Raw genomic sequence first — 21218 nt, forward strand, 5'->3', positions numbered from 1 at the left:
ACGTCTTCCCTGTCAGTTATATGAATTCATAAAAAGGTCATTTTCATAATGACCTACCCTCCCTATGAAGAAGAATGGGATGTAATAAAAATACTTTGGGAGGGTTGAATGAGAATAAAAAAGTTTTCTTCTGATAATAAAGCAAATATTAAGAATATGCATGACAATATTTTATACCTGTCTGGTAACCTATTTAAGTCTTCATCTCAGACTCCACATGAGGAACAGTCCCCTCCTCTCTCATCAGCTTCCAGAGTGTCGGAAAGATTTTATAAATGTAAAATGACTTATTTTTGTTGTGTGGCTGTAGCTGTGGTTGTTTGGTGTCCTTTCTTGCTGCCCCATATTTGCAGCTAGCAATATAGAGGAGTTTTAGTAAAAAGAACAGATCATTTTTCTCCACCAACAGTCCCAAGCATTTCATGTTGACAGACAGATCTTGAGTTGGCAGTCACGTGTCCCAGGCTGCAGGGGTTTTTTAAAAGGCTCTACATGAAAGTCTTTCAAGCTTGGCTCAGTAGCTTCAGTTAAGTTTTTGCTGGTATCTAGCCCTACTTGAAAAGTCACCTCTCCACAAGTTGCCTCAAATTCCAGGCTACAGAAAGCTCAAGAGTTTATAATGAGATCAGCAGCAAGTTTGATTTCAGCACCCTTGAGATTTTACCAGTGATGCCATTTGTATTTTGGCAAATAAAATCCCTTCTAAAATTTCTGTCTCTTTCTCTAGAACTTTTTTTTCATGCCATTAGCAAAATATGTCTTAATTTAACTTTCCAAAGTGATATAAACCTTGATTTTAAGACCTACATCCTAGGTCACACATCAAAATCTGTCCTATCCTGTTCTTGGACATGCAGTTCCATGGGAGAGAATCAGTGGCTTTGTGCAGAGTCATTTCTGTTCTGGATGTGACAGAGCTGTGTAATTCCTCCAGTGTGCTATGCAATTCCTCCAGTCATTCTCCTTGGATTAGAGGTGGTTAGGCAAAGAAGAGAATTCAATAAATGGGAGATTAAATAGCATCTACAAGGCTTCAGTACTCAGAATACAACTTTGTGAATTCTCCCTGTGCTCTATTTTCTTCTACATTACATACACCAAAAATTATGGGAGAAAGAGCCAGAAGAAATAAATTCCCACTCTTCCTGCCAATTTCTTGGTACTTACTAATCTCTGCTCTCAACTCAAAAGTTCAGAATGAGTGTCAGATCCATTCTGGCCATCAGGTGATCTGAGTAACATCATCTTCAAATGCTGCTGGCAGCACAAACAAATACCTTTAGTCTTTTACCAGCGTGAGAGAATAGGTATTGCCATACTCTTTCTTGAACCAGGCTTCTATTTGATTTATTTGAGTTATATACAGCAATTTTCACATCTAGCAAATGAAGTAGGAGGTCATCTTTTCTGGGCAATACAGACACAATGCCAAGAGAAATAAACCCTAGGAGAATAGACAGGAGGTGATTACTGAGCAGCCAGGAGTAAGAGCAATGCTCAGAAGAAAGAAATTGTGAAATATATTCCAAGAAAATGTACTGCTGATCATACTGTTAATTCTGCTCTTTGACTGGGGTGGGAGAAGAGAAAGACATACAGTTTTCTTTTTCTTTAGAAGCTTGTGTGACTCCACACTAGATCCTAGAAGTCAGTGGAAAGCACTAGATTCCCTTCCTCCTAGTTAAATTAAGCCCTTAAAAAGGTCAAATGAGTTTTCATCCTGCTTTGGAACTGAGCAAAAATAAATAGAAGTTTTACATCTTTGCTTTAAAAAGTGAAACATAAATATGAAGGTGTCAGCTTCATCTCGCTACCCTGTGGAATATGAAGATGTTTCCTTTTCAAGTCTAAGGATACCTAGATAACATAATGGGAGTTGACTATGTGGCTTATTTTATCATCAAAACACCCATGCACTAGGGCTTTTAAAAAACCTTTCCAGGTATATGGCAGATAATATTATTCCCCAGCCATTTTTTATGCCATATGATTGCAGGTTTGAATAATAGTTTCCAAATTGTGCAAAGCATAAAACTAGTAGTATAGGTTATATTCATTACTAAAACCATGTCAGAAACAATGATTTGGAAAAAAAATACAAACCAAAAAAGTTGTACATTTTTCTTCTGAAGCTCCATGAGATACTGAGGCCTGGAATGTTCTTTACTCTGTGTGTCGCTATAAACATTTTCAAACATTTCAGCAATAAACCAAACGCTTTCTAGCATAAACCACCTTTCAAATTGGTCTTGAGCCAGAGGTAAAACCATATATCTCCTGTTCAGGCTGTATAGTAATTAAAGAATTGTTTAATCATCAGGCTGGTCAGAAACCCAAGCTTTTTAGCCTGTGGATACAAAATGCACACATTGGTTAATTTGTATTAACTAAATTATCTTATGTGAAGTAAAGAATACTTTATTAATAGTGTATTTTCCTCTACATCTGGTCAGTCTTTTTTTCTGTGATGTACTTGCTTTCCAGTTTCCAAGTTATCTTGAGTTTTTGGCTGTTGTTTCTGGAAGCTCTGAGGCACGTTCCTGATGGAAACCACATGAGCATTCTCACTGCTTCCCAAAGCAGGACTCAGGGATGGCTGGAGCCCATGAGCAGCACTGCTGGGCACAGAGATCCACTCTCTGTTGCCATCTTTCAGCACCTCATCAGTGGCACTGGGAATGATTGCAGCCAGTGAGAACAGATGTAGAAATGTGACCTTGTGGTAGAGAGGTTTGACAGCAAAAACCCTCTTGTTTCCCTGCAGAAGTGTTCTAAGTGAAATTCACTCAGAGGTAAAAATTGCCAGTATGAAGAATTTTGTATTGATTTTTCTTCAAAAAAGTTGCGTGACTAGCTGTTGTTTGTTTTTTGGTTTTTTTTAATTTTGGTAAGCTTCTTTTTCAGAAATAAACCCTCCCCACGGCAAAGAAGGAAATTTTTTTGTAAGAGACCACTACCAACAGGTATTAATTTAGAAAAAAAACAAACAACACAACAACAAAGCAAAACAAAACCAAAGAAGAAAAGTAAAACATTTCTTCTGGATTAAACAGAATAGATTCATGACGTACATATAAAAAGCTGATGAAATTGCATTTATTTATCTTTTGTAGGGCTTTCCTGGCAAGGATGGACCCACAGGCCCACAAGGACCTCCTGGCCCAATGGTGAGTACTACCCATAGAATTTCTTACTGCAAAAGTCAGCAGGATTTGGGGGGATTACAGATCACACTGTTATCTATGCTGCAGTGGATAGAGCAAGGCCAAGGGAATTCAGAATTCTCATGATGCACTGAGTTGGCAGAGAGCTGCTTGTCCAGTGTAATTTCTTTCCACTCCTGCTTAGCTCAAGAAGAAAATGTCTCCCATAGGAAGGGGAGAGAGTTGTTTTGTCAAGATTGATAGCTTATTCTTAGTCAAGCAACTGCACTATAAAGAGGGAATTACTGCTTTTAACATTTGAAACAAGACTTTCTTTTTGTCAAAAATTCCATAGGACTGTTAGCTGAAGTGAACCCTTAAATTTTACTTGGCTTAGAGGTTGGAGGTGAGCACAGGTGCTCCCACAGAGTAATCAAGGCAGATAACAGAGGCTACATCCAGCATCTAATGCAGGATATATGCTGCCTTCAGAATCAGTCTCAGCCTTCTCAGCTGGGGCAGCTAGGCAAAGTTAATGCCTTCTTAATAGATTTAAAAGATTAAATCAAGCTGCTGGTTGTACTGAGTATTCTTCAAGCCATCTTGTTGTTTTTTACAAAGAACATTCTGAGTCATCCCCCCTGAACACAGTATTAACATCACAGGATTTAGTCCAGTGGTTCAGCAATTTCTGCCTGTTCCAGAAAGCAAACCAAGTTTTCTAAAGTGCTTTTCTCAGAGCTGTGCTTATGGTGCTCTTTTTCCTGCAAATGGCATTTCTTAGTTTTCTCTCTGGGAATCTCCAGTCCTTGACTGACAGAACTGTCTGTGTACTACTTCTCATCAGGACTGATGGATATCGATTGTCATCTCCACTATTTTCCTCTTCTTTTTCCACACAGGGCATACCTGGTGCTCCAGGTGTTCCAGGTGTTACTGGAAGTCAGGGGCCACAAGGTGATGTTGGAGCTCCTGTAAGTAAAACTAATTAATATTTCACTGTCTGCTGTTGTGCTTTGGTTGGTTTCTGAGCCTGGCTTCACTGTTTGACAGAACTCCTCAATATTTATTGCCTATGGTCTGTTTGCAGTTAGTGGCTAAGTTAAACATCATATTGACCTTTATTTGTTCATTCTTTGTAATTAAATATATTTGTTGATCTTACATACAATGTTTGGAATATAGGGATTAAAGTCAAAACACAAGATTAAAACACAGAAGTTAAAAACACAACTATGTGAATTTGAAGTCTTTGTGTAATTACATTCTTCTTTTTTTCCCTTTGCCCTTCCAGTGACTCTCTGGAAATTCAAGTCTTTGTTAACCTGAATATTTCCAAAATATTATTCTGATTTCCAAACTGTGAAAATAATATATGAATAAAAACATGGCTTTTGAGGTTACTCTGTGTTTAAATCAGAACAAATGACTAATGACTAGTATTTTTTATATAATTGATGTTATTTTTGGAAAATTATATCCTCTATATCTAAAATTATTATTAGGAACCTCCAATATTAAGTTTATTTCTCAGATGTTATGTTTTAATGAATTATTTTAAAAACCTCAGAAAGAAAAATAACTGGAAGAAAGGAATGCAACTATGAAATCAATGTGTATTTTATGTAAAAGAGAATATTTATAGTGGACTTTTTTGTCTCTGTAAGTGTTCAGACAATATTATGTATTAATATTTTAACATTTGACTACTTGTTTAATTATAAAGCCTGCTCAGCTTTTTCCCATCTATTACAGTAAACATCCTATTTAATTTTTAAAGACTTCTAAGTGGAACAGTGTGTATTTTTGTAAATTCTATTTGTAAATTCTATTTGTAGAATAGAATTTTTTTTTCCAAAATCCAGTTTGGTTTGGAGATTTAGGCCAATGCAAGCATTTTTATTTGGTTAAGTGGAAGTGAAATTAAATTGATTGATAATTTATAAGCAAAGATAATCTAAATGCCCAGTTCTGCATAGTTTCTAAGTGTAATCATGGAATCTATAAAGGAAATTTGATGAGCTTTGGAACCTTTACTATAAATATATAACATGTTGACTATGCAGTTCCTGTCCAAACACATGTTCCAGATACTGAACAAAATCTTCTAGAATGTAGATATTTCTGTGAGTCATGCAAGAACTCTGCTGTGCATGGTTAGACTCTAGTTGTGCAGAAATAAACAGGTGGCTGAAAAATTACTGAGCTTTCTATTCCAAAACATAGAGTTATGGAATAGTCCTTAGAAATAGTCTTTTAGTCTTTGTAGGAGTTTCCTCTCTCCAAGGATAGAGTAAGCTGTGCTTAACCAGGTATCTGTCAGCTGGTTACCTACACAGAAGCACAGAACAGTCTGAGTGGGAAGGGAACCACAAGGATCATCAATTCCAGCTCTCAAGTGTTTGGCCCATACAGGCATCAAACCTGTGGCCTTGGTGTTATTAGCACCAGGCTCTGGCCAACAGACCTTTCCTTGCTTCAGGAGTTCCTGAGAAATATGTAGCCTACCCCAAAAACTGAAATTGGTGAAGTTGCAAGTGACCTAGACAGCCTGTTTCAATCCATAATCCTCCTCATCATCATTACAGTATTACATTATCCTTAATGTCAAATGTAATTTTCTGTGCAGTTTAATCCCATTGCTTGCTCTGTTCATAGTGGATGCAGAGTCCCAGGACAGCAAATTTCAGGCTGGTATTTTGCAAAAATTAGACCTGTTTCAGCCATGTGAAATGCATCATGTGGTGGCCTGACCTTGCTATCATTTTGAATAAGTGAATTCAGTGTGCAGCAAACACTTGTGAAAGTCATTGTTCCCATGTAATTGCCAAAGGTGAACATTTTGTTGAGTACTGAAATGATAGAAGTGTATTTGTCACTGTCACATAACCTCCTGAAAGCTTGCTTATTGCCTGTTTCTTCTCCCTTTACTACAAATCTGCAAGGCAGACAGAGCTCAGGTGTTAAAATTTTGAACAGAACAAAATGGGAATTAATTTTGTATTAAATCTTTTTATAGGGTCCTCCTGGAGCTAAGGGGGAAAGGGGTGAAAGGGTAAGTCTACATTCATGTTAGCTCTGTTTTTTTTCCCTGCCTGGCCTTGTGTCTCATAAAGAACTTTTCCAAAAAAATTATGTGTCTCTGTGTTTACAGGCACAGTAGTTTTTTCTTTGCAATTAAGCAAACTTTCCTTCTTTTCCAGACATGGTCTTTTACATAGCTATATTAATGTTTTCAAGGTGGGAAGTATGTGGCAGTGAGCATGCCTCCAAATCTCTCATTAGGGTTATCTTCTCAGACCTCTGATTGCTGGCCAAAAAGAGAAATGGGAACCAGTGAAATCACAAAATTTCTTTGGCTTTCCTTTCTCATCTGTGAGGATATGATGTCTCAGCAATAATAAATATCCTGCTTTGCTCAAAGTGCTGTCAGCTCAGGACTGTTTCATGACTCTGCTGCTGTTGTTTTCCAGGGGGATCTCCAGTCCCAGGCCATGGTCCGGGCTGTTGCTCGTCAAGTGTGTGAGCAGCTCATCCAAGGCAAGTACACGGACAGTCCACATGCTTCTCTCTCTGGAATGGATCTTTTCCTGCCACAGCTACTTACAAATATGACACTTTGCAAAATATCCAAGGGGATCTGTTTGTTTTAAACTAGACAGTTGAGATTTATGTTTCAACTAGATTTATGTTCAACTGGATTTGTGTCCAACTAGAGCTGATTAGCATCAGCCTTCTGAAAAAAAAGCTGGAATTGTCTCCAAGCTATTACAGTTTACAGAAGCTTCTGCTGCACCAGTTTTAAATTTTTATAGACATAAAATACAAAAGCCCCCCAACCCTTGCCAAAGTAAGAAAATAAAATCCTGCACAATAGTTCTTCCATTTTCTGTGCACTCTGTAACCTACTATTTCTCCCCCAACAAGTGCACAACTTCATAACACCAAACCATGACAGACCACAGCCTTGAGAACCTGCCAGTACTCTGCTGAAACTTTGCTGAACCAGATTTTCCACTGCTACTTTTTTTCCCTGACAGGTCATATGGCAAGATATAACTCGATTCTGAACCAGATCCCAAGCCAGTCTGTCTCAACTCGAACCATCGCGGGGCCTCCTGGTGAGCCAGGTCGGCCAGGGGCCCCAGGGCCACAGGGTGAGCAAGGATCACCAGGCATGCAAGGGTTTCCAGGGAGCCCTGGTCAGCCAGGAAGACCAGGAGAAAGAGGTAGGCTTCCTACTTCACAAATACCTTCCTTTCATGATACATTCTAACAGCTTTTGTCTCCTGTCTAAATGTGAAAGCAACATTTTCTCACTAATTAATTAGTGAGCTTAATACAGACCATAATGAAGGCTCTGGAGACTCTGTCATGAAAGCCATGCAGGCTTTGCCAAGTGTGTTTTGGTAGGACCAGACAGAGGTTTAATGTTTAACTGCTGAAGACTGGTGGAATTTAATTGTGCACATCCCATCACATCATGTTTCTTCTTGGTAAGACCTCAAAGTGAGCAGAATCCCTAAATGTACAAGCAAAAGAGCAATTGAAGAAAGTCAGATGCAAAACTGACATGGGGAAATGCTGAGTTTTTCTGATAACTTCAAATGTGTCAGTCCAGGAATTTCTGAGTCATGGCCACCTGAAAGGAGCAAGATTGATAAGAAGAGGGAAAAATTCCTAGTTTGAGGGGTTGAGAGAATCAAGAAGAAGAAATAGTGAGGTCAGAGAGAAGTAATACACTTAACATTTACAAGAATTCTCTTCGTATTCTCATATGAAGGCTAGATCTCATTCTCCTTTCCTCCATGAGCATTGTTGAATAACAAAACAAGTTCCATCTTTGATTTACTCTCTTTCTATGCAGCCCTGGCTATCTTTTGTGTCCCAGAGTAGCACTAACCTCAGGACATAATACTGAGTAGATCTATAATTGTGAAAGTGCTTTGAAGAACAGCACGTAAGGAGGTGATCAAAAACCCAAGAGACAAATGTGACATTCACAAGCAGTGAATTGATGTTGCTGTTACAAAATCTGCTAACTGGGATTTTAAAAATTAATTCCTGTGTAGACTGTTCAGGAGCTTAATAGTAGTTCCAGTTCACAGTAGCCATTATGACCATAGCTATAACATTGTTTTTAATGGAAAATCTTTGAGTGAACCTGTGAGTCTTGCCCTCCAGACTGTAAATTCCATCACCATTTTGAAAAAAGAGGCAAGGTTTCAGGTACTGACCCTTCAGTCCTGCTGTTGCCTGCTCCAGCTGAGCGAAAACCAGGCACTGTCCGGAAAGGTGGAGGAATGAGGGAGTGTGAGACAAGTAGAAAAGAAGATTGGAAGAGACAGCAATCAAGGAACTGACTCTAAAAAGGGTGGTCTAGAGACACTGAATGCAGATTTCAGGATATTTTATTCCACACCAGCATATTTTAGATCTTTCCCTTTTTTTGGAGAAGAGGTTTTTCAAGCTAGGATTTCAGAAAAGGGACAACCAAAACACCAGGCTACAAAAAAAGGAACGTGTCCAACATGTTCTGTACTTTCCATTGTATTTGCTGTGCTGATGTCCAGACACACATTGTGGGATCCCAGAGTGATTAGATACAGTCATTTAAATGAAATATGATGTGAGTTGGCCCACTGCAGACAATATTAATGTTTGGGAAGCAGCATTGGCAGCAGAGCACAGAAAGGGTAAAAAGACATTAGAAAGAATATTGCCCCTTCCCTCTCTATTACCCTTTCCCCTCTATATGGATAACTGATGCTGGAAGGGACTGATTTTGGCAGGTAGTGCTTGTGGGGAGTTTTATACTTGGTAGAGAAAGCTCTAATCAAGCATCCTTCAGAACTGCAGTCAGATTTTCATAAAATGTGATACCAAATGTTGGGAGTGTTCTACAATATTTTCAGCTTAAAATGAGGTTGTTTCAAGAATCCATGTGTAAACTTTAAGACAAAATAATTGGCTGGTTTATTTGGAGTTGAAATGGAATTTAGGAAATTCATATAACTGCAGCCTTGAACAGAATCTGGAAGAAAGATGAAGGAGCTCCTTCAGAAACTAGGGAAAATTGTATATTAATTTATTGCTCCTTGAGGATTTGATTTCTTCAGAAGCAACTGAACTTTCAGACTGATGTGTGTTTGATGCTGTAGCACTTTACTGGGCAGGAAGATACCTTTTGCTGCAGACTCTTAGGGTATTTCTGAATCCATTTCTCTAGGCTAACCCTAAAATGCAAAAATGAAAATTAGAAATTATTTAACCAGCTTCATGCTTGTGGAGAATGATTGGAAGTTTTTCATGGATTCCCAATTCCTACTTGATTCCTAATGACATATCCTACACAGAAGCAGCAGACTAAAATTGCTCAGCTTCTGGATGGAAGGAAGGGTTTTAAAGTTTGCAGTGACAACAGAGAGGAGGGTAAATGGAGTCAGACTCCATCCCTTGCTGTGTTCTGAAACGCTGTTTGCATTGAACTTGTTCAGCAAACACAATGTATCATCCTGTCCTGAAGATCTCCAGCCAGCCACCTGGAAGTCTTTATGTAAAATGTGTTTCTTTTCACTAATATCATCAGCATTTTGGTTGTATATGAAGCCAATTCAATGTTGAAGCCCAGTGCCAGATTAGCAACTCTGAAAGTCAGGCTCCACGTTTAAGTTCAGAAAATGTCCTGCAACAGTGTGCTAAGAAGTAATAGTCATTAGAAGGAAAAAACACCTGTTTGCTTACCTAGTAGTGTTGCTTTTTCAACACTAAAACTGTTGGAATTGCTGCAGGAGCCTGTTACTGGCTCTGAGCTGAGTGGCAAGGTGGCAAGGTTCTGGTAGAGCAGGAAGATAAAAAGGTGGGGCGAGGCCAGGTGTTTCTTTCAGCTCATCTCTCTTGCCTACCACCTCTTCAATCCCAGCCTGTAAAAAGGGTGCTCTTCAGAAAGGAGGTGTGGAACTGGTTAGAAATGGTGCACCAAAGAGAGCTGTACTGGAAATGTCAGCAGTGAGAGACATCAGTGAACTTCCCTGCAAACTTGCCTGGCCAACAGCTTCTTTTCCCTTGTTTTCCTTGTCACTCTGCCAAGCATTAATCAGAGGCTTTGGAAGGAGACATGGATTGAGTGTAGGGAGTTCTGCTAGAAACCTTCACTTGAACTTCTAGGTCCATGATGTCCCATTCCTGGGTGGGATTCTCTCACTAGTAACACACTGAGCTGGTCCTTCCAGGAAAGACCACCTCAGTGAGAAAGGACGAGTCATTCTCTTGACAGATCCAGTTCTCAGTGTCTGTTGCCAGCTGAGAGGCCACGTTGTATTACCAGGCCCCTGCAGCACATAATCCCAGATAAGTTACTAGAATTTTGCTCTTTGCTTATTTGCATAAGTATAGGAGTTTGGAAAAAAACCAAACACTGATTATTCACAGCCCTCATCTCTATTTTAATTTTAACTAGCTCACAGCAGTGGTTTCTATTCTCCTTTCAGCTAGTTTGAACATATTTTGTTTTGGTTTTGTTTATGATCTGGGACTAAACTAGTGTCTGGCTTCTGAGTGCCCAGGAAATAGTTGCACCTCTGCAAAATGGTATAGAAACCAAAAGAATCAACACGTTCTTTTCTTCTTTTTGGTTTCCAGTTATTTTTATAATACATGGCTTGTTTTCTCAACTTTGTGGAAAAATGGAAAAGCCATAGAAAAATTATTCTCAGGCACTGCTAACTTTCAGATGCTGTGAAAGTGCAGTTCTACTACTGAATGGACTTCAGCTCTTATGTGTTCTCAAGTGCTGAATAAAACTTACAGCTACTCAGCCCATCTCACTATGATTAAAGGACAATAAATACCTAAACTGTCACTGGGAAAGTTTCTGTTCTCAGGCACAGCTTCATCCTTATTTGCTTCCTGGCTTCATATGAAAGAGCCAGTTAAACATGTGTTATCAAAAGACACATTTACAGCTGTGATGGCAAAATTTCAGTGGAATTAAATGGAACTTTTGCCAGGTTTGTCAATTAAATATTTTTATTTCCAGTTTTAGCTTCATCTGGATTAAAAAAGAAAAAAAGCACAACAATGTGTTATTTTACACTATGCTCACAGCTGAACATCTTGAAAAAAAGGACATTTTTGGTATTAGTTTAATTTTTCTTAAGTGCAATACATAGTTCTCCTTAGTGGACAGTATTCTCTTAAAGACAAAATTAGATAAAGAACACCTGAGATTTCCATTTGTGCAGATACCATGGAAATCTATTTTTCTTTGCTAGAGAATGTGTTCATGACCTTGGTATTGTTTTCAATAACTGATGCTATGAGAGCTATCTTTAGTGAAAGGTTGGAAATCATTGATTTCAGTCGCTTGTGATCTCCATGGGGCTGAAATGAAGACATTGCTTATTTTGGATGGGGACAAGACATAAACCCATGATTAGCATGGAGGGGAGAAACAGTCTGATGGTATTGCTGAAGCATGTCCAGAGCACAACCATGAAAGCAGTTCCTGGGACCTGAAGGCATTTTTAACTCAAATGGCAAGTTTTGATACACACACTTTCATTCTGAGGGCAGTTAACCATTGACCTACAATGCAGTAACCCACAAGAGGGATGGCTTGTCTGGTTGGCTTTCTATAAGCCATGCTCTGCTGGAACCAAAGATGACTTGGATGAATTTTCAATATTCTGCCATTTATTAGAAGTGAGCTAAGGGGTCTGTGAGTCTCTTAAGGGAAACCCATGGCTTTAACTCATGAGCATTTTGCCTTAGGAGTAGGATATTTTTGCATCGGTGTTTATGTTCTCTTTAACTTGGAAAAACTTTACTGGAAATCAGACTAAAACAAACCTGATGGAGGCTTTTATCTTGGCCTTCAGTGTTTGCTTTCAAAGAAGGTTTGCCCTGCACAAGAGATTCATCATTTATTCTAGAATGAATGTTTTCTTAGCGTGAGTAGATTTGTTCCATGTTTAGCATTTCTTACTGACATTTTAGCCTGTGAACATCACATACAAGTGTGTAGTTTGGTGTGTGTTAATAATTATAATTGAGTGCATGGCAGGCTGTGATTTCAAAACATTGTGGCTGTTGCCTTTGAAGTCACCAAGTAATGTTACCATGCAGGAGGATAAGCAATGGTCCTTGTGCTAAACAGCTGGGTAGATTTCAGATGGTTGTAGTGGGTCTTTTCTTCTCAAGAAAAAAGCAATTCACACAAACAGACTTTGCCTTTTGCAAAGGGAAAACCTTTCCCTGCAGATCCTGTGGGGCAAGAGATAATTTGGACACACGTACCTTGTTACAAGTACAGTACAGAGAATTGCAATAGATGAGTTTCTGCATATGTTTGAAGCAAGTCAGGGCTAAGCAAAATTTCAAGCATGTGGAAAAAAACACCACCCTTACTTCAAAATTATGCAACTGAAGGAAATAAAAGGCAAAAAAGAGAAACAGGCAATGCCTTAACTATGCCAGGACAGTGGCAAAGAACCTTGTAGAGGTAAGGTAAAGAGGTCATCCATGCTTTGGTTAAAAATGATGTGCTCACTGTGGTTTTACTGGTTGCAGTGGTGTGGCCTGTGTTTTCCATGTGGTTGGGTCAGACAGTATGTTGTCCTAGAAGCCTCTTGTTCCTGCAGAAGACCCAGAACTCCTCCACAGATACTGAATCCACTTCAGTTCAGCAGACTAATATTTGATAAACTTGATGTGAGCAATTCTTTGCCACTGATAGGTTTTAATTACAATTTTTCTCACACTTAGACTTTTTATTTACTTATTTGCTTCCATTACAAATTAGTTTAAGAAGGTAAGAAAGATCTGTGACTCCCTGAGGGAAACCTGATGAGGAGGGGCTGAGGCCACTTGGTTTGTTCAGCCAGGAGACTGAGGAGAGACCTCACTGCAGTTACAACTTCCTCATGAGGAGAAGAGGAGGTGCAGGCACTGATCTCTTCTCTGTGGTGACAGTGACAGAACCTGAGGAAATGGCCTGAAGTTGTGTCAGGGGAGCCATAGATTAGATATCAGGAAAAGGGTTTTTTCCTGATATCTAATCTATGTTTAGGGTGTTTGGGCACAGGAACAGCTCCCCAGGGCAGTGGTCGCAGCACCAAGCTTGACAGAGCTCAAGAAGTGTTTGGACAATGCTCTCAGGCACAGGGTGTGACTCTTGTGATGGTCCTATGAGGGCTGGGAACCAGACTTGATGATCTTTGTGGTGTCTTCCAACTGAGCATATTCTGTGATTCTATGATTCCTTGCAAAAATGAGGTGTTCTCCAGCTGTTTTGCCCTAAGAGGCAGCAGTTACCTGAGGGAAGGAGCCCAGTCAGTTGGAACTGTGGATATTACCCCATCCAGGGCAGCAACTGTTTTCTTTCTGCTCTGTGTTGATGAAGGTGCCGTGTATAGCCTTTGATTCTGAAAGCAGGGAAACTGTGAAGCCAGGAGAGCAATTACCAGTGCTGGGAGGGAGGTCTGGAAAATGGGGGGGAAGTCCCACAAACCAGCCAGGATTTGGTGTCTTTGAACCATCCAAATCAAACACAGACTTTATGAGAATTTCCAAGTCACCAGTGGAAACTCAGGGTCTGGAATTGATATTTTTGACACCTACTATAGTTCAACACTGCTTATTGTGATGGCTGCATATAGAAAGTGTTTTTATAGGATGCCATAGTGGTAGTGCAGAAGGAGATGGAAAGCTGGAATTAAGCAGTGCTTTCTCTGAATTACTAGATTTGTGATCTCCACAGATCAGGTACAAGGAGAGAAATTTAGTGCCACGAGCGAGTGCAGGAGCACAACTCACTGGGTCTGCCTCTTGGAATGTCAGAGTTTCAAGACTGGGAAACACTTGGATTGGGCTTTACTTGGGGGTCAGCTTTTGACTGCAATGAAACTCCTTTCTCATGTTTTAGCAAGAAACTGCCATAACTGCTAACAACTTTCTCCATGAACAATTCTGTGCTGTACCACTCTTTGGTGGGTGAATGTTTGAATGAAAATTTGCTGTAGCACTGAAATTTGACATTTTTGGGCCACACAGTAATTTATAGCTACGAGGCTTGGAAGACTCTTCTGACTTACAATAGTTGCACGTTGGGGTAGTCCAGAGGGAGCTTTCCACAGGAAGTGCAGCCTGGAAACTGGCTGATGCCTCTGCATACCATCCTGATGAAACCACCATGGCAGCAGGAATGTTTAAGACCCCAAGAATGACATATCCCTTCAGAGGCTGTCAGGGGAGGGATGGAAAAAGAACCAAATAATATTTATTTTTCACCTTCTTTCTTTGCCATCTGTTTTTAGATGAAAAATAGCATATGGAACTATAATCCTGGTTAAATAATAAACACTGCTCACACTTTTGATCAAAATGTAACTGAATACTATTTCCTTAGGTTTACCAGGTGAGAAAGGAGAGAAAGGCAATCCAGGTGTTGGAACACAAGGACCCCGAGGCCCACCAGGATCCACAGGTAAATTTACATTTGAGGCATCTGGATTAGACCATTCTGACCCATGTGTGAGGAAGCTTACAACAGCTCTGTCTCCTTAAGGAGAGTAGCAGAAGAGTAGCAGTTCAGGCACCCTAACTGCCATAATGTTCTTACTATGTAATATCATGTTGGGATGTGCCACATGATGGTGTCACCCATCACACAAGTATTTTCATTTTCCCTATGATAAACTGCTTCCCCAAGCCCACCGTTTTAAAATGTTTCATGTATTTTTTTTTCCAGACACGGGTTCTAGAAAGGGAAAAAATTAATCTGGACTAATTACATTTGTTTCTCATTGACTAAATGTCATACCAAAATGTGAGTTGACAGAGAAATGTATAGTAATTAAGCACATTATAATCACATGAATTTATATTTAGGTCCTGAAAAAGCAGAGAGAGTGATAACCGGGTCCTGTTGAAACAGGAATAAAATTGCATTGTCCTCAGGAGGATATCCTGGCTGTTAGGCACTGGTATCGAGTCACAGCATTAACCAGAATCTGTATTGAAAGGGAGTGGGTAGAATCAAGAGCTGTGCAGGCATCCAGGGCTGTCCTTTCCCCATGTAAATCCCTTTCCAGAAGTCTGATGTTTGGTGAAACATTTGCTCCAGTTCTGCCTAGAAGCTGTCTCTGGCGAGGAAAATGAAGCAGCAGCCAGAGAGGAAGCTCATTGGAAGTGGGTCTCCTCTCAGGCTGCTGCTCTGTCTTCCCTGCCAAAGGCTGAAGTCTTCCCTCAGCTTGCCCAGGGGAGCCAGAGCCAGGATGCCTCGCTCCTCCTCTCAAGCTGTCTCCTGGAAGTGTTTATAGCACACTCAGTGCCATGTTTTCCAGGCCAGGAAAGATGGCCTCATATCCCTGCTTTCATGAACGACACTACGCAGATGTTTCATCTCCCTGTTCTATGCAGGACCTCCAGGAGAAAGTCGGACTGGCAGCCCGGGACCACCAGGATCTCCAGGCCCACGAGGTCCTGCTGGTCACACGGGGTCCCCGGGCTCAGCGGGTCCTGCTGGGCCTCCAGGGTACTGTGACCCATCCTCCTGCGCTGGCTACGGCATGGGAGGTGAGTAGTGAGGAGTTGGGACAGCTGCCCTTTGCAGAGGTGTGGGTGGCACTTTCTAACAGCCCAAGTGAGATGGAGGCTACCAATGAAACTTGCACTAAAATGTGGTGGCTCCCTAAAAACTTGCGTGTCCAGTGTGGCTCTACTTTGTGGGACTGCAGCATGAAAAGAAGGTGACCCAGCATAGTGACCAAAGGAAGTGACCTCCGACTGATCCCAGCCTGTAAAACTGATCCTGCCTAGTGGGTTTTGTCCTGTACGTGTTTGTGTAGCTGTATGAGCCTGCTCCATCTCCATATTCTGTGTTGAAGCCCTACCAACTCATGTTTGTGACAGCAGAGTTTTTATACTTGTAGTTTTTCAAACGTGTTGCTCAACCTCCCCTTCCATGTGCCTCTGAGTGGCATGAGAGCATGACCCTTACTAAACCTGTAGTAGTGTAACCTGGCACAGGGATGCACGTGTCCATCATTAACCAGTGAAGCCATCTGGAGAAAATGATTCCTTCTATATCTTCTCTGTATCCTACTTTCCCATCTTGTTATAGCACGGAGAGGCCATGGGAAGAAGTTAACACAATTACCAAAACTTAAATCACCCAACCTAAAATCAAAATTAATTAGTAGAGTGCTAAACTACAAATGTTATGCATAAGGCATATTTGTTTGATGTTTACAGTTTAATCTGCCCCTGAGCTGATTTGTATGTTTTACTTACCTGAATGTTTTTGTTGTCGTCTCTTCCTATCCTTTTCTCCTCACTTCCCCTCCCTGTTGTTCATTTCCTGTTTTAAGGCCCAATCCCTTACAATGGCTACGAATCCAGAAGGTGAAAGGCTCATTCTGGTTCAGGTCTCATTGGGCTGAAGGTCAGAGATGGATGCTGAACTGCTCTGTGCTTTCCAGCAACGATAATGACTACCACTAATGAACTTACAGCTGCTGTACATGCACTTGGCTTCCTGGCACTGCTAAAAAATTATTGCCTGACCCATTTTTGCCTGCTGCTCATGTATTCTAGCTCATAATTGGAATAAGCTATAGCAGGCAGAGTGTGCAGTGTATAATGAGCACAGTATTACAATCGGACATTTGACAAATTGTGGTGGTGGTTTCCAACTAACTTGGCTGTCTGTTGGTGGGTTTCCAATTGTTCCAGCTTATTAATTTTGTTAAATGTTTTCATTGTTCCTTTATGTGAATAAAAGATGTGTATTTAAAGATATATATATATACTCACACACATGATATAGAAATATATCTATATATAAAATGTCAGTTTCCTAATGAATGCTTTAATTTTCTACTCCCCTTCTCCTGTGTTAACCGTATGAATACTCTTGGTGGTGGTGGGTTAAGGTGGATACGGTGAGCCAACTGATCAAGACATCCCAGTAGTGCAGTTGCCACATAACTCCTACCAAATCTATGACCCTGAGGACCTTTATGATGGTGAGCAACAGCCGTACGTAGTTCACGGGTCCTACCCCTTACCATCCCCATACGCCCAGTCCTATCCATCACCTCATCTTGCTCAACCAGAGTTTACTCCTGTCCAAGAAGAGATGGAAGCCGTTGAGCTGAGGTCCCCGGGAATCAGTCGCTTCGCAAGGAGGATAGCCAAAAGGAGTGCCAGGACCCCAGAACGCACAAAGGCCAACGGAAAAAGCCCCTCTCAATGAACTGGTTAAAAAAGGGAAACATTTTATGCACACCTGTGTTTGGCCTTTTGCCCTGGTGCCTCACCTCTCACTGAAGATGTTTACAGGCTCTTATGTTAAAGGAGAAAAAAGTGTACATGGCCAGTTGACACAACAAATAATGGTAATTATCTTGCATGCCAGAAGTTTAGTATGTTAGTGGGTTGGTGCTAGCTGATGATGAAAGGTCACTTGTAGATCTTTCTCTGGAGTACTGTTCCGTTCACTCTTCAAACTGTAGCTGAAAAATTCATCTGGCTAGGTGGTGTATGTAGAACCGTTCACAAAAGTTCATGTTTTGTTATCCATTTTTTACCAGTTGATTACTTTCTCTTTGTTTTGGATTAATTGCTTTACTAGCAGAGTAACCTGACTAAATCCACTGGAGAACAATGCATCAGGTGTCCTTGCACCCCAGTTATCATCCTTTTGTAAAGATTTCTTACATTAACAGACCACTGTTTTCTTAACTCACTTAAAATAAATACACAAGAATGTTCCATGAGAGTACACTGATAATTTATTGTGAACCTCTTTCATTTCTGTTTTGTACGCAAATAAAAGTGGCAAGCTTTTGTATGGTAATTCTGTATTCATTTGACTTTTAGCTCAAAACAATTGCATTAGATCTTCAGGGGACAGAATGTAGTGAGAAGGAAATACATTTCCTGTTTTCAATACTTTGGGGCAATAGTTTTATTTTAAAGGATGTAGTAAAAACATTATTTAGCCTTATTTTTTAAATAGTTGCAGACAGTAACTGAGCTGAGGTAGTTGTACCAACTGCAGATGTGAGATTCCTCATGTCAACATTCCCAAGTCAAAAGACTGGGAGGTGTAGTTGGGATGGCAACTTGGATCAGCTACTGAGGAGAGGAAGGCAAAACACCAACCCAACCACTTGAGCACAGAGCAATTAATCATCTACAAACAAAGTAAGTTAGAAAGAGACTCAATAAACACCTTTGAACAACACTGGAGACTGAGCAAGATTTAGCTCAAGAATGGCCATTTATGACAGCATAGGTTTGGAAGACTTGTTCTTCAGCCCTGTACAGACATGAAGAGGCAGTTCTGTACATCTCAGGACCATCCTCCTGCTCATCCCTGACTGGAAGCAGATCTAGTCATATTTTACAGTAAAGAAAAGCCTGTCAGGTTTGGCCTCTGACCACTGCCAGCAGCTCCCTTAGCTCATCAGGAAGAAGATGAGTGGGTCCCTTTACTGTGTAATCTCCAATTATCTCACCTAGAATTCAGCCTCATTAGTAGCATACATGATTTGCACATGTGACTAGCAGGCTCTGGCTGGGGGCTGGATACCCTCCTAGGTTCTTTCTCTTTTCCCATTACTTCTTTCACCCGACTCCACCCATTTTCTTGGGGGAAGGTGATAAAAGTTGATAGAATGTGAGTTGATTGTCATTTCGTTACCTGCACTTGCATTTAAAATAGAAGGTAGAAAAGTATAATGTAGTTTATGGACTTTATTTTTTAGCAGCTTAACCCCACTTGACAGAACACTGAGGCTCCACAAGAGAATGGCTCTCTTGGCCACAAGCAGGTACCACAGCCTGGCACATGCAACTGATACTCAGAAGTATTATTAAAACTAAATAAATAACGCCTGGGGTCACAGGGTTAATTTTAATTTCCCTGCTGCCCTACTGGCTGTCAACACCCATGTTAATTTACCCCAAGTGCAAACTCCCTCTGCCCCTCCCTGGTCAGCTCACTCGGATCCATGTTCTACTGACACAGCTCAGAGTTCTGCTTGAGATATGCTGACCTGCAGGTCCCATGGAAGTGACTGAGAAGGTCACTGATGGAAAATATCAGCTTTTCTTTCAAGCAATTCTGCCCATTTTGTCCTTGGAAGACTTTGAGTCTCCTGCTAACAGTGCACAATACATAAGTCATGACTAGCTGGCCTGCAACACTATATCCAAATCTCAGGTTCTTTTGGGACCACAGAGAATGACAGGGCAACACCAGGGACGTAGGGACACAGCATAATCAAACTGACCAAAATAAGGCAATTGGTGTTATCTATTCCATGGAACAGCCTGACCAAATCCCTGAGGGTGCTTGTGGTGAGCAGTCGATGTCAGCTGTGGGGTGCCAGTCCAACAGCTCCCACCCCAGTGTCCTCGGCTGGGGAGCAGCTGGAAGCAGCACAGCACCCCCAGCTCACAGGAATTTGGGTGCTCTGGGCCTGAGGGATCCCCTGTGTTGGACACCTGCACTGTCACTGCCACCTCCTCCTCACACCACACGATGTACATGGAGTGACCTAAACAAATGACTTGGGGAAAATAAAAAGGGCCACACTCATTCAAATTTTGTAACAATTTATATACTAAAGCACAAGCTTCAATTGCAGCAGTTAATTTATTTTAACCTTTTATTTACTGTGCCATTTACTGGCACCATGCTGACCAGAATGCTTCTGGTATCATTAATCGTACACAGTCATTTGCTGGACCTATCTTGGTAATAAAGAGTAACTAACTAGTTACTCTCTGCTCAACCCAATTATAAAAATACTATTCAGGAATTGTATGCTTTCCAAAAGAAGTAAGACCCATTCTGTCAGGATTTTCTCCAAAATCCAGTCTCTGAATAATCAAGAGTGTCTCCTATTTTTTCCAGACCACCTAAGAAAGTGAAGCTGCTGACTGAAGGATTCAGCACATGCTGAACAGTTGATGCCACGCAGATCTTACCAATAAACTGTGTACTGTGTCCTTTCACAGAAAAGAGCATTTACTGCAACCCAGGCCTTTCAAAAATACTTTCACTAGTTAATGCAGTGTACTAACTAACTTGGAAGTGAAGGCTGTACATCCACTAGGTGGGAATTTTTGCTGGGATAAGCCCATTTGAATGTCAAAGAAAGGCCCATATACCAAACCATTATTTCATGTAATGAAATATGGTTATAAATAAACAACTGGTTTTCTTCCTGTATGATGCTAGTATGAAACAGATGTAGAACACTCAAATTCTCCTCACTAGACATTGTAAAATTTGGCACATAATGTACCAGCATTTCCTACTACACAGAAAACAACAGGTGCTTTACTTATCTACAGAACAGCTTTGGCTTGAGGGTTTTCAGAGCAGGAAAGCAGAAAGGAATTTCAGGGAAGTAGCTTGCAAAAGTGAAGTGAATTTTAAGACTTTTTTTGCATCATTCAACACTTAAGTTTGGTTTCCTCATTTAGTTTCCATAATAAAAATGCTTCTCTGTTCTGCAGTATGTTCCTTAAAGTAGGTAAGGAATGTTCCTGTGACTTGAATGAAAATTGAGGCTGAAGGGGAGAAAAAAGATAAAGTATCTCTCTGTTGATCTGCCTTTAATACCTGTTATTTCAACAAGCTCTTTAAGGAAATCTGTTCTACACTGGGTTGTAGGCAGTGAGCTACTTCATTGCAGTCCTCAATGCACTGTTTCTATGAGATGCAAGTACTCATTACAAAGGTATTAATTCTTTAATAACAGTATCAAATCAAATGTCATGAAAAAATACCAGATCATACAATGCAAAGTACAGATAGCATTGACAAGATAATACCTAATCTTAGCTGTTTCAGATACAGTGATTTCTATAATCTTACCTAGTCAAATTTGCTAACAGCTGTCAGAAACACTCAGTATAGAAGGGCTGACTAAGCCACACAGATACTTCCATATTAGAAGAATTTTCTTTGAAGAAGGAGAGACACTCCTGATGGCAGTTCTTTCATTCTTATTACTTCTTTCGAAAATCTTTAGGTCTGTGGGGAAAAAAAAAAAG

General features: G+C 40.5%; 2 protein-coding genes across 6 annotated transcripts in view; one reads left to right on the forward strand and one right to left on the reverse strand.

Moving 5' to 3' along the window:
• Positions 1-18003, forward strand: part of COL14A1 (collagen type XIV alpha 1 chain) — a 114193-nt gene extending 96190 nt beyond the window's left edge. For 3 of the 5 annotated variants that reach the window (XM_071421714.1, XM_071421718.1, XM_071421715.1), the window contains 8 exons: positions 3114-3167; positions 4046-4117; positions 6163-6198; positions 6617-6683; positions 7184-7372; positions 14551-14628; positions 15564-15719; positions 17078-18003. In XM_071421714.1, coding sequence (XP_071277815.1) covers positions 3114-3167; positions 4046-4117; positions 6163-6198; positions 6617-6683; positions 7184-7372; positions 14551-14628; positions 15564-15719; positions 17078-17400 — 975 coding nt within the window. In that variant the 3' untranslated portion in view covers positions 17401-18003. Of the gene's footprint in view, positions 1-3113; positions 3168-4045; positions 4118-6162; positions 6199-6616; positions 6684-7183; positions 7373-14550; positions 14629-15563; positions 15720-16513 lie in introns of all 5 variants that reach the window. The other 2 variants (XM_071421716.1, XM_071421717.1) reach the window with 2 other exon arrangements.
• Positions 18004-20890: 2887 nt separating this feature from the next.
• Positions 20891-21218, reverse strand: part of MRPL13 (mitochondrial ribosomal protein L13) — a 28790-nt gene continuing 28462 nt past the window's right edge. Inside the window, exon 7 of the mRNA XM_071421722.1 lies at positions 20891-21198. Within this exon, the coding sequence (XP_071277823.1) occupies positions 21174-21198 (25 nt within the window). The 3' untranslated portion in view covers positions 20891-21173. The remainder of the gene's footprint in view (positions 21199-21218) is intronic.

This window comes from Agelaius tricolor, unplaced genomic scaffold, assembly GCF_023055355.1.
Source record: "Agelaius tricolor isolate 1412-34295 unplaced genomic scaffold, bAgeTri1.0.p SCAF_2, whole genome shotgun sequence".
NCBI lineage: Eukaryota > Metazoa > Chordata > Aves > Passeriformes > Icteridae > Agelaius > Agelaius tricolor.